Raw genomic sequence first — 12,544 nt, 5'->3', positions numbered from 1 at the left:
TATGTTGGACTGCCTCATGGAAGGAGGACGAACTACATCCACTCCACCAAAAAGAATTTGAACATATTTGAACAGAACCAGAAAATTGGAAAAATTGAAATTGAAAAAATGAAATTCTTCCGGGAGAAAAAACTTCCAATTGGGACGAAAATTTGCAATTTATTCTTTCCTTTTTTTTTTTTTTTTTTTTTTTTTTAAATCCCTTTTAAAATGCGCGCTAAGGTCTTACAATGGTATGCTTACACACATATGAGCAACCGCGCAACGTGTACGAGTGTACACGTTCGTTCAAAGTTGTTTGACAACTCTCTCCACAGCTACACATAGGCATACATGGACATCACTCCATCCACATGTGCCTTAGGAAAGTCTCTCACCACTCATTCCCGCGCAACTGTGCAGATTCGCAAATTAAAGAAATAAAAAAAAAAAAAAAAAAAAAAAAGGAACATATAAATAGCTCTGTCAGCAGAACTGGTGTAGACAAAAAGGGCATTCCCAAATATAGTGTGCATTTACATGTTATCCATACTCAGAAGGGGAAGGATTGATAAAAAAAAAAAAAAAAAAAAAAAACACACCAAGGAATGAGTATCATTCAAACGAAACAAAAGGGGGATGTGAAGGGCAGCATCACAGAATGAAAAGGAAAATTCATAGGGGAAGCCCCCCACCCCCCTCACCATGGGAAATTAACTCCATCTTCATAAATAAAATGATCCAATAAAAGCGATAAATAAATGATGCGCACGAACGCACGCATAAACACACACACAAAAAAAAAAAAAAAAAAAAAAAAAGAATAGGGTTCTTCCCCTCAGGAATGCTCACCTGTCATACATAAATACCAGGCATTGGGAGTCCACACCCACTTCCCTGCTCTATATCTGTTCGCATGCCATACGTTAGTGGTATTCCCTATACATTTCTCTTCATCTCCAGAACTGCACAAATGAACTAGTTAAAATTGAGCAACCACTGGGGCACGGTCTGGTTGTGTTTCCTCAAATGGTCGATGAGCTTATCAATAATTTTTTTATTGGAGCTGTTAAAGTAGTTAATGGCTAGTCCAGTTTTACCAATGCGTCCGGTCCTACCAATCCTGTGCATGTATTGCTCAAATTCGGCGGGAAGATCATAATTTATTACTAACTCTAGGTCGGGAAAATCTAAACCCCTTGCTGCGATGGAGGTAGCTACTAAAATTTGAAACTCTCTATCGCGGAACTGTTGAAACACGTCTTGTCTCCGAACCTACATAGGGTGTGTGTGTGTGTGAGGGAGCAATATACGTCATATGTCCAACGTCCAACGTCCAACGTTCGACATTGGGTATGCATCCAGCGTAAAAAAAATTTACACATCGTTGCTATTATATTTGTTCACCCAATTAATGTATGCGTCAAGTATATACAATTGGCGATGAATTATTCCCCCGTATTAACGTCCCACACGGGGATTCCAATGGACTTGCTTTTTAAGTCGCCAGCCATTGGTGACCACGCCGTCATCGCAGCCAACCAGCCAATCAGCCAACCAGCCAATCAGCCAATCAGCCAACCAGCCAATCAGCCAACCACCCATCCTGCGTGCAGATCTAAGAGGCCATAAATTACCTGACTCATTTTCCCGTGCAGATAATTCACTTGATAGCCGTTCGACTTCAACGCAGAGAAAATGTAATTAATTGAGCTTCTCAGTTCCACAAAGATGATGGCTTGCCCCTGCAGAGGCTTCAGGTCCTTGAGCAACTCGTCCTGCTTGCACTTCGCGGGCACGTATTTGACGACCTGCGCGGAAATATGGTGACCAAAGTATTGTAGCAAAAATAAGGTCGTCCCTATAAGGATGCCCACATTAAGCGTACGTATGCACGTGTACACACATGCGTACCCCCCCCCCCCCCCTAAATGAAATGCCGAGACAAATTGAGGGCTCTTCACCTACCTGTTTAATAGAATTTTGCACCTCCCTTTTCTGTGTGATATTTAAAAACACATATGGAGTGCCCATGAACTTCTCAATATCCTCCCGAAGGCTATCGGAGAAGGTCGCCGTGAACAATATGGTCTGTCTGGCTTCACTGGCACAAAGATCTTTTTCAAATAAAATGGCATCCATCTGTTCCTTCAAGCCAAGGGAAATCATTTCATCCGCCTCATCGAAGATTAAGTATTTTACAAAAGACAGACTAACCTTACAGCTATTCATCAGATCGAGTAATCGCCCCGGGGTCGACACGATGATATCCGCTTGCCGTTCGTTTATCTGCACAATCTGAGGTGTAACGGTAGTTGTTGAGCAGGAGTAGTGGTGACCGAGCAGATGAAATTTTGTTCTCAAAAAAAAGAACTGATTCACCAAAAATATTCAATCAAACGCAGAGAAATGAACCTACCTGGTCTTTCATCGTCTCCCCTCCATAGAAGGCCATACAAACGAGCTCCATATTTTTCGTCAAACTGTTAACCTGGAGGCACGCACAAAAATGGATATAAAAAAAAATGAAAAAAAAAAAAAAAAAAATGCCGTTTCTTGTGTCCATATCGGGGAATCCCCATACTAACTGCAACCTCCTAAAACGTATGTGTGACCTTTTGGGTGGTCACACCATTTGTCAATTTACAAAAGTTACCTCGTTCAAAATTTGAAGTACTAACTCTCGCGTGGGACAGAGGACCAAACCCAAGGGAAAAACACAAGCATAGGCCCCAGGGAAATGAGGTCTCAACGTGTCGTTGTCTTCTATCAAGTTTGTAATTACTGGACAGAGGAAGGAAAAGGTTTTCCCACTTCCTGTTTGTGAGGACGCAATCAAATTCATTTTATTCTTTATTATTGGGATGGAATACTTCTGAACTATGGTCATTTGGCTGTATCCCTTCTCGCAGATGTTTCGGTACAGGTTGTTTCCACAGATGGTGCTACGTGGTGGTGGTGAGGGACAGAATAAGTTGCGCCATGTAGGCATGCACATGTTGGGAGTAAATGTGTGAACGAGCGGGTGAAGCGGCTGGACATCAAGTGAGTAAACGAATGGATGGATGTACTCATGTCAACCGTGCACAGATTGACAGGCGCACTTGCACACACTCGCTCAAATCCTACCATAGGTCTTCCATGGTGCTAAGGGGCCCTGGTACCTCCATCTCTTCGCTTCCGTAACATTTACACTCGATGATGTAGCACTCTTCGTTGAAGATGTTGCACTTGTATTTCTGCCCTAGATAGGTGTCGCCTTTTTCTTCGGGTTCATTTCGATGGCCTCGGCTATACTGACCACCCTGACACTCAATAGCCCCGTCACGAGAGTACTGGTTCCTTCTATTAGGGTTATATTGGCTGGGTCTGTTATATGCGTACTGATTCAGCTGATCAGTGCTGTATTTACTCAATCGGTCAAAATCATCCTGAGTGGATCTATTACTTCCATACTGACTGGATTTATCTGCGTCATATTTGGAGAGCCTATCCAGTTCATATTTATTCATTCCATCGTGGTCACACTGACTGGATCTTCCATGGTCATATTCATACCGTTCAGATTTATCCGGGTCGTGCAGACTGGATTGGTCATACCCATGGTGATTCGGCCCGTTGTGTCCGTAGAGATTCATCCTCCCGGTGTCATACTTATTCGATCTATCTGGATGGTACTGACCCATTGGATCTTTCCCGTAAGGATTCAGCCTGTCGGGGTCATACTGACTGGACCGGTCATGGTTTTGTTGTCTAAAACGACCATACTCACAATGATTGGACCTCCCCCCCCTATCCACATGACTAGGTCTACCTCTACCATATTGGGTTGGTCTGCCTCTCCCATACTGACTTGCCCTTCCCCTGGTGAACTGACTGGGCCCACCCCTCACAGACTGACTTGGTCTGCCTCTACCAAACTGACTTGCCCTTTCCCTGGTGAACTGACTGGATCCACCCCTTCCTAGATAAATCCCTCTGGAGTCATCATAACATGCCTCCCCCCGGGGACCATCGTGGTGATTGTTATTCTCCTCATCAACCTTATCCCATTTACTCAAGAATAATTTTTTATCAACCACATTGTACCTCTCATCCTGCCCTCCTCCTGCTTTCTTCCCTTGCCTACTGTTAATTTGGTTACCTTCCCATTTTTTGAAGGCTCCTTTATACAGCCCAGGACGTTCCCTTTGGTATAGAGGATTTTCTTCTGTTGCTTTCCAATGGGGGTTATTTCTATAGAGGTTGTACTTCCTTTCCTTGAAGTTGTTTTTTTCATTGTTATTATGCGTCTCTTCCATTGGGTAGCTGCTGTTAACTCCCTTCCTCATTTTCCTTGCCGGTCCACACGTGTCCATATTCTGTGGATACGTTCTTCTTTTCGGTGTTGTTTGTGCAGGTGGGTTCTTCATTTCGCTATTTGTCTCACTGCATCCATCCTCATCATATGCATTCCCCTCATGAACGAACTCTTCCTCACTTTGGTAATTAAAAATTTGGGCTACAGCTCCATTCGGTTCGTAATTTCCGCCCATGCTATTCACTATATCTATATAATTGAAGTTACTGTTCTCACTTGCGAGTGCGTCTTCATGTGGGTGTAGCATCTGCTCACCGCTTGGTTCTCCTATCTGCACTGTGCCTGTGTTATTACTATGGTTCCCAACCGTGATAGTAGCTTCATCCATTCGGCTAACCACAAAGTTGCTTCTACCAGGGATGGCCACAAAGTTAGGGTTACCCCCAGGTTCACAATAGCTTTCCACACCACCGTTGGGGTAGAGGTAACTATACGGGTGGTATACATCCTCCCCCATCGTGTTGGCCACAATGCCATGGGCGTTATCCTTTGATCCGACATCCATTAAGTACTTGCTGATGACATCGTCTAAAGTGTCGTTTGATTCTCCTTTTTGGGTCCCTCTTATTGTTGCATTTTTATTTCCCCCTTCCGTTTCGCCTGTTTTTCCATCACCCGTAAAGTCACCACTACGATGGTCGTTTTTACCACCTACGATGTGTTCGCCGGCGCCACTGTTATACTCCGCCTGTTGTTGAGTCTGACTGGGTTGCGCCAAATTATTTGCGCTCATTATTCTTCAACGGGTTGTATGGGGCGGGGGGGGAAGGAAAAGAAGCAAGCAAGGAAAACGAGGAAAATTAGGCGAAGGGGTAAAATAAAGCAAAGCAGGAAAATGGAGTAAAAATGTCCAAATGGGTAAAGTTACATTAATTCCCCTTGGCCGTTTATATGACTACACCTGGGTATATCACCTGATGGTGATATCCTCATACAGAGACTTCATTCCTCTTTCCCTAAGATCTAATCCTTGCGAATTTTCCCATCCCAAAAAATAAATTAAAAAACAGCACCTGTAGCGGTAACGGGGATGGTAACGATTGTGGAAAAAAAAAAAAGGAGTCCCAACTTCCCTTTTCTATACGGTATACACAACATTTACCCCTGAAGAACACCGCCACAATTTTTTTACTTGCCACTTTTCCATCTCTACCGCTTCAGTTTGTAGGAACTCAGAGGTAACACGAAATAAGTGATTAGCCCAAATGGATTTCTCCTGTGTTGGGGCGTATTGCTACAGTTATGAGGGATGCACAAAGGGATTTTTTTTTTTTTTTTTCTTCTTTTTTTTCCAGATTGCGTGCAAAAATGGCTACCTGTATGTAATATATGCATGTACACACGTCCGTATACCTCCCCCTGCAGGAATCACATCATGAGGTGTACATATTCGCGAAGGTAGATTTTTGTGAGGAACGCATCTGCTAAAAGGTGGGACAAATAAGTAGCAAATCGAGGCGCCATGTTCGTTTCCCTCCTGTGCATGTACTGACCATTTTGATCTTCTCCATTTGGCGATTTTCCAGGTTGGCGATCTTACAGGTTGGCGATCTTACAGGTTGGCGATCTTACAGGTTGGCGATCTTACAGGTTGGCGATCTTACAGTTTGGCAGCTTGGCTCCCCAGGGTTTACCCCTCAACAGTTGCCCTACCGCCCTTAGACGAGACCCGTAATGGGGCAAAAGTGACCAAATTGAAGGAGCAACCATGACAGATTGGCTACACCCCCTATATGCGCACCGTCTGTGTGAGATATTTGTCCCCTTGAACTTGGAAATGACATCCATGCAGTTCATCCTTCTGCGGAAGGAAGGAAGTTGATTGAACAGTAGAGGCCCTTAATATACTTTTAAAGGCGTTCATTACGCACATCATGTTAGCATTACCATGCGTATTACTTTTCATTTTACTAATTTGTGAGAGGGTGAAAAGGAACTACCCCACGCGAGCACAAAAAGCGGCTAGGGCACAATATGGACGTAGGGAAAAAGAGACCTAACTGGTTACCAGGTTTACCCATCCTTTCGGAAACCTTACACGACCGCTGTTCGCTGGGGGTCCAAAAATGAAGTCGCAAAATGGGTGTAAAAATGGGTGTAAAAATGGGTGGCAAAAAGGAGTTACACAAAAAGGGGAAATACCAACGAGCTAAACCAAAGTGCCAACCAGACGCGTGTCGCATGTCCTCACAGAACGAGGAACCATGCCTCTTCCCCCCTCCTTCACAAAATTATCACCATTTTAAGCAGACAAAGGTAGGCGCGGTCGCGGTAACATCAGGAAAAAAAAAAAAAAAAAACAAATTCGCTTAACGAGAGCACATCAAAGGGATTGTCACATTTGTTATAATTTGTGTGTAGAGAAAAAAAAAAAAAATAAAATAAATAAATAATAAATAATAAATAAATGAAAAAAGGCCTCCCATGCAATGTATTAAAAAATGCAGGCACATGTCACCACATTGTTGTAAAAAGATTAAACTTCGATTATGTAACCCTAACCATGCAAATACAAACACACTACATCTCAGGAGCGCACAACGCTCTAAATCGAGATGATCTTCACCCGGTTCTCAGACTTACCATTCCCCCCTCGTGTGAACTTACTATATTTGTGCTTCTCCTTAATGAGGAATTCTTCATTTAAAACTTTAGAGCATTCAATTTTCTTTCTCAACTTTTGTTCGTCGAGATTAAAGGAGAACGTAACATAGTCGGAAAAATGAAAATCCTTTCTATTTAGCTTGTCCTTAAATATATTCATACGTTCGCTATTGAACAGGAAGGGGATTATATATTTTACTTTGTCTCCAGTGAGTAGGAAGTCGGCGTTTAAAAAGTGGAAGAGCCCTTTCGAATGGATATCCTTCGAAAACATGTTGATAAATTTTTTGTTCAGATATTTCTTCTTCAGGAAAAGGTCCCTCGATTTCAGACTACCTCTGGGGGTAGCGCCTATGCGCGACTGTGAGGATGCGTCTGTATGCGAATATCCGGATGTGTCTCCACTTCCCTCCCCACTAGAACAATTCCCTTGGTGATTCCTCCTCCTAATCCTGCAGTTGGACCCGCCCCTTGCCCTATCGTGGTCATCCCCAACTTTCACGTCAATTTGGCTAGTTGTTCTCCTTCCTTCCGCCTTCGAACCTGAAAAAGACGCTCTCGAGTTTAACACACAAGGACTGGCAACCGGGTAAGATATTTTTGCTCCTCCACGATTACTCATCGATGGTGGTATTTCCTCCTGTTCGGTAACTCCTCTCTTCTTATAACAATTTCCTCGACCCACATGCTTATTGCCACTGTGGGAAAACAACATGCTGCTGTTCATGCTTAGGACATACTCTTCATCGATTATTATGTCAAAGATTTCCTGAGACTTGCTCATCAAATTGTAACAAAATTTCTTCCCTTCCTCTCCATTCTTATATAGGATACATTTGTTGACCTCCTCATCATCCTCTGTTGCCAAATAATTTATTTCAACTCTCTTGTCATACACATGGGGTCCAAACTCGAAGCTCATGGAATCCTCCTTATCGAAATAAGACGAAGCAGCCGTTATTTCTTCATTACTGCTGGAAATTTTATTCAACGATAAATTTCTCGCGTTTTCGTAATTTAAGCATTCAGAATTGGCTTGCTCACTGGTCGAACCAATTGCATCTGCGGAACCTCCCTCATTACTCGACTTGACGTCGTTGGTGGAAATACTCTTGCAGAAGGAGTTCCTGCTGTAGGAAATTTTTTCGCTGTAAAGTTTTAAAAAATTCTCAAACGTTTTTTTCTTCGTCCTGCTCAAGTTGTTCTCCAATTCGAAATTCGAAATGTATCCCTGTCTGCCTGCACTGTGCAGGTGCTTCAAGGGGATACGCGACTCTCCCTCCGTTGGGGACCCACTTTTGTTGACCTCGCTTTTGTCAAAAGATTTCCCCTGTATGGCTTCCCCTTGTGCCACTCTTCTGCATGCCTTGCCTCCCCCGTTGCTATACATGTAGTTCCCGTTGAACAGATCGAGCCCTTCTCCCACTTTCTCCTCCCTCTGATTATTCCCTACTTCCATCATTTTGGACAAGCACAGGTACTTGTGAAACGTCTTGTTGTAACAAATGCGGATGGTTTTGTTCTCCCCTCTGATAGGGGTGACAGCAGTCCGCATCGTCCCCGCCCTAGGCACGTATTCACTGAGGAGGTCATCGGGTCTCTGACCAATATAGTTATATTTCAGAAAATTCAACTTCCTATTTTCGATCTTTTTCGGTTTCCTCATATCGAGTCCTTTCCTCTCATTCAGCACATCTATGGTGCTGTCACTATCCATACTTTCATTGACATGATTTTTGGAGAAGAAATAAAGGAAATTCTCATTAATAGTTGGCATGCTTCTGCTCCTCATGCCCTTCCTTTTTATACCATTATATATATTCTGCAGGATATCCAATGAACAAGGTTCCGTTTCATCATCACTCAGGGAGAAAATATTATTTCGATTGTTCTCTTGAGGGCAATCATACTGTAGATACTCTTCCTCCACTGAGTTGTTAAATGTGAACTCCTTCTCGTCAATCCACTCTCCAACGTTATTATTTTCGTTTCCTGTATTGTCACACATGTCTTCTTCGTTGTCTTCGGTCAGTTCGTTGTCCGTAGTTTCGTAAAACGTCTTGGTGGACTCACTATCGTCCTTATTGTTTAGCTGCAACGGAGAAGGGAAGAGAGAAGGGCGGGGGGAAAATAAATAGTGACAAAAATTGTGCGTTTATATTTTCTCTGCTAATTCAGAGGGGAAGGTTTCTTCCCTCCATGGACATTCTCCACAGCATCACCCATTGCCATTTTTTTTTTTTTTTTTTTTTTTTTTTTTATTTCTTTCCGTTTACTATTTCGCGGAGCTCCACAATTGACTTCAGCTCATTTTCCAGGGCCCTGTTTTTAAACCGGACGCTATTGTAGTGCTCCTGCGGGGTGGTAAGTGTAATAATCAAAGTGTGTAGTTCACGTGACATGCTTTGGGCAATCGATAACTGCAGGAAAAACACACAAATGGATTTACATATAGATATATTAAGGGGGAACTCATCCCATGGGGTCTTTCCCCTCTTACACTGGAAGCGTAATGAAGCTGGATGCACTTTTCATCATCGCTGTGATTTTTTATCTCCAGGATGCACTCGTTTTCTTGGTAGATCAGGATGTTCACCTAGACAAAAGTTCATGTAAATAATTCGGAGGAAGTGGAAAGGAGTTCATCTCATTTTTTTTTTTTGCATACGCCTCATGTTAATAAGAGAGTATTTCATGAGACTATTAAAAAAAATTAAATGTATGGGCCACCTCACACGGGATGCAACGTCATTTTCCTCTCGATCATCTCGATCTACAAGGGGCGTAGCTCCCCCGGTCTAGACAGACAAAAAGACCTCTCTACATGTACGTACATATATAGATGTACATTTGCATTGTGTGTTTTTTTTTTCCCCTCTGGTCTTACGTTGAAAAGTTCGCCCACTGCTTGAAGCTCGAGCTGACCACCCCATGTCCCATCCAAACTTATTCTAAGAGGAAAGTAAAGCGTCGCAGGAATGTAGAAGGCTAGCTGTACAGCTAGGGATAAGTATGGCGATGAGGCCTCATTCTCCTTCGACATGGAATGTACTTCATGCGCACCAACACACAACGCATCGACTCACTGATTCCATTTCTACCACCACCCCCCTCGGGACGTACCTGTCTATGTAGGACTTGTAACTTTCATCATACTCGATGAAGTGTTGATACTTTTGCTCGTTCCTTAGGAGATGATCCACCTGCGATTGGAGAGAAAAAAATAAATCCAAATCGATAGAAATTATTTTGTCCTCTTCCTCTCTTCCTCATGCATATCATTATGATACTTCTCCTTTTGCTAATTATTTCCCCCTCCCTATCCTTCAGATGCGCTCGCCTCATCCCCGAAACGGAATAATCGAAGTGGATAATAAGTTAGGTAATTAACCAAGCACTCCCTGCACTTTACAACACTCGAAGACATACCACTAGCCTCCTTATCTCCTTGTAGTTATCCTCGTTGTTGTACAGCTGATCCGACACAGCCCTAAACAGGCAGTTGCCATCCGTCCGTATGCTCTTAATGTAAAAATTTTTTTTGAAGTTACTATCGTGGTAGTCATTTATCTGCAATTTGTAACGAGAAAAAAAAAAAAAAAAGTGAATCCTATTCACGAAACGATTAGACTTAACCAAGTGCACAAATTATCCATAATTTTACAACACGTAGAACAAAATAGAATATATCAACTTTTTTTTTGTGGTGTGTATCTCCTTGTGTGTTGTTCCCTTTTGGGCTAGCTAACCAGTGAATAGTTAATTCCGTCATCGACTTCCTTGACCCCCTTAATTTCTTCGTCGTTCTGAAGATAATAAAAAACAGGGCAATCATGTAACGACGTAGCCATGTTACACTTTATCTGGATAACGTTGCGTCCAGGTGATGAACTCTCTACGCGCTTCCCCCCTTTGGATGTACATGTGATTCGCCAGTAAATCCCCTTTTTTTTTTTTTTTTTTTTTTTTTTTTTTTTTTCGTGCTTACCTTTTTCTTCTTCTCCTTTGCCTTCTTCCTCTTTTGCGAGTTTCCACGGTATTCATCAATCATGTTTGCGCGAAATGATGAAGCCCGCTTATTCAACAGTATACTCTCGCCAATGCTTTAAAGCGAAAGTGGTTAAGGTGTACTTGTCACAAATTACTATTTAGTGCAATATTAAAGGGTGAGCAAAAAAAAAAAAATCAATGCATAGGTATAGGTACAGGTAAGGTCAGGGGAATAACATGTACCAACCGTGACATCACAAATGATAAGTGGGAAGGAAAATCCCCCGTTGGCCCTAATGGGATACCGCAAAACTAGTTAGCGCGTAGAGTGTGCCGTTTTAAATGACACGTCTGGCGCGGTCTATCATGGTCCAGAACGGTTCGACACGGTCTACATCACGTTTTCTTCCTCCACTCTCCGACTCAGCTGCGCGTTGATGTGTCTATCTCTCGGGTGATACAAATATCTGTGCTCTGATGCGGGCGTACAGACAATCGTGTGGGGGAGAATACTTGCACACATATTTATACACGTGAATCCCCTTGCATTTGGTAGACCCACAGAACAACGCTGCACACGCCTCGCTAGCCGCTTCGCGAAGAACAAAGTTGCGCTTTGAAATGGTTGACGTTGAAAAAGTTTCGCCCTGGAAACTTATCAAGACTGCCTGACGTAATGGCTAGTAACACGCCTTTCGCTACTTTGAAGGAATTAAAAGAAAAAAAAGAAAAATTTCAACTTTTTTAAAGCCAAACGGAAAAGGAAAATTATCGCAAAAGTGTTACGAAGCCATTGTAAACGTGGCACAAACGGCATTTCGAATTTTTTTTTTTATTTTTTTAACATCACAGACATAACATCCATCACCTTTGTTTACCTCTCAAGATGGGTTAAAAGAAGAAAAAAAAAAAAAAAAAAAAAAAAAAAAAAAAAAAGAGCGATTGGACGATAAATGAATTGCAATTATAGAGCGAATATTTAGGGAATTTAAATTTGCACACATTCGTATGTGTACATATCGGAACATACAATGAAGTCCTCCGCAGATACGTTACATGTTAATATCTTTATGCGCACACTTCCGCGATAAAATATGATACATGCGCACCCCCCTACTAACTACACAAGACAATGCGCAATTGACAATGTAACTCTTGCACTTGCCCTCTTAAAAAAAACAGGAGAGTGGTCGATTGGACTGAAACTGCAGTTTGTTTTTGTTTTCCCCGACGAGTTGACCAAATCACAAGTCGTGCGCATTTGTACATATATACACATTCGTGTACCTTTACGTGCATGCCTTTCCCGAATTCGACCATCAAAGTAAGACACAAAATAGCCACGACTGCGTAAGAACTGTTCTTTGGGCAATTCTCTACGACGCTTCATTTTGAAGTCACGGTTCGATCAGCCACGGTGCACGTGCCAGCTGTGCCCTCAACGTGTTCGCATAATCTGAAACGCAAACGATGTCGATGGCAATGACGATAGGACAATGGAAGAGGCAACGACAATAACAATAATCATAACAACAATCATGCAATAATGACAAAAAAAAAAAAAAAAAAAAAAAACGCATCCCGCATGAAATTGCTAAAATGCGCATCCTG

The 12,544-nt window shown here is 42.4% G+C and overlaps 2 protein-coding genes across 2 annotated transcripts; both read right to left on the bottom strand.

The window, feature by feature from the left end:
- Nucleotides 1–957: 957 nt before the first annotated feature.
- On the bottom strand, nucleotides 958–4,667 carry PKNH_0616200 (DEAD/DEAH box helicase, putative; the record flags this gene model as incomplete). Its single annotated transcript, XM_002261797.1, has 6 exons — nucleotides 958–1,254; nucleotides 1,617–1,790; nucleotides 1,948–2,277; nucleotides 2,399–2,470; nucleotides 2,636–2,924; nucleotides 3,109–4,667. The coding sequence occupies 6 exons, from the start codon at nucleotides 4,665–4,667 to the stop codon at nucleotides 958–960; spliced, it is 2,721 nt and encodes a 906-aa protein (XP_002261833.1).
- Nucleotides 4,668–6,884: 2,217 nt separating this feature from the next.
- PKNH_0616100 (OTU-like cysteine protease, putative) lies at nucleotides 6,885–10,994 on the bottom strand (the record flags this gene model as incomplete). Its single annotated transcript, XM_002261796.1, has 8 exons — nucleotides 6,885–9,035; nucleotides 9,220–9,297; nucleotides 9,444–9,539; nucleotides 9,831–9,894; nucleotides 10,067–10,146; nucleotides 10,373–10,513; nucleotides 10,693–10,749; nucleotides 10,932–10,994. The coding sequence occupies 8 exons, from the start codon at nucleotides 10,992–10,994 to the stop codon at nucleotides 6,885–6,887; spliced, it is 2,730 nt and encodes a 909-aa protein (XP_002261832.1).
- Between the last annotated feature and the right edge of the window lie 1,550 nt (nucleotides 10,995–12,544).

The sequence above is a fragment of the Plasmodium knowlesi genome (assembly GCF_000006355.2).
Source record: "Plasmodium knowlesi strain H genome assembly, chromosome: 6".
In the NCBI taxonomy this organism is placed as follows: Eukaryota; Apicomplexa; class Aconoidasida; order Haemosporida; family Plasmodiidae; genus Plasmodium; species Plasmodium knowlesi.
Note: the sequence above shows the minus strand (reverse complement) of the source record. Positions and strands in the feature narration are given on the sequence as shown.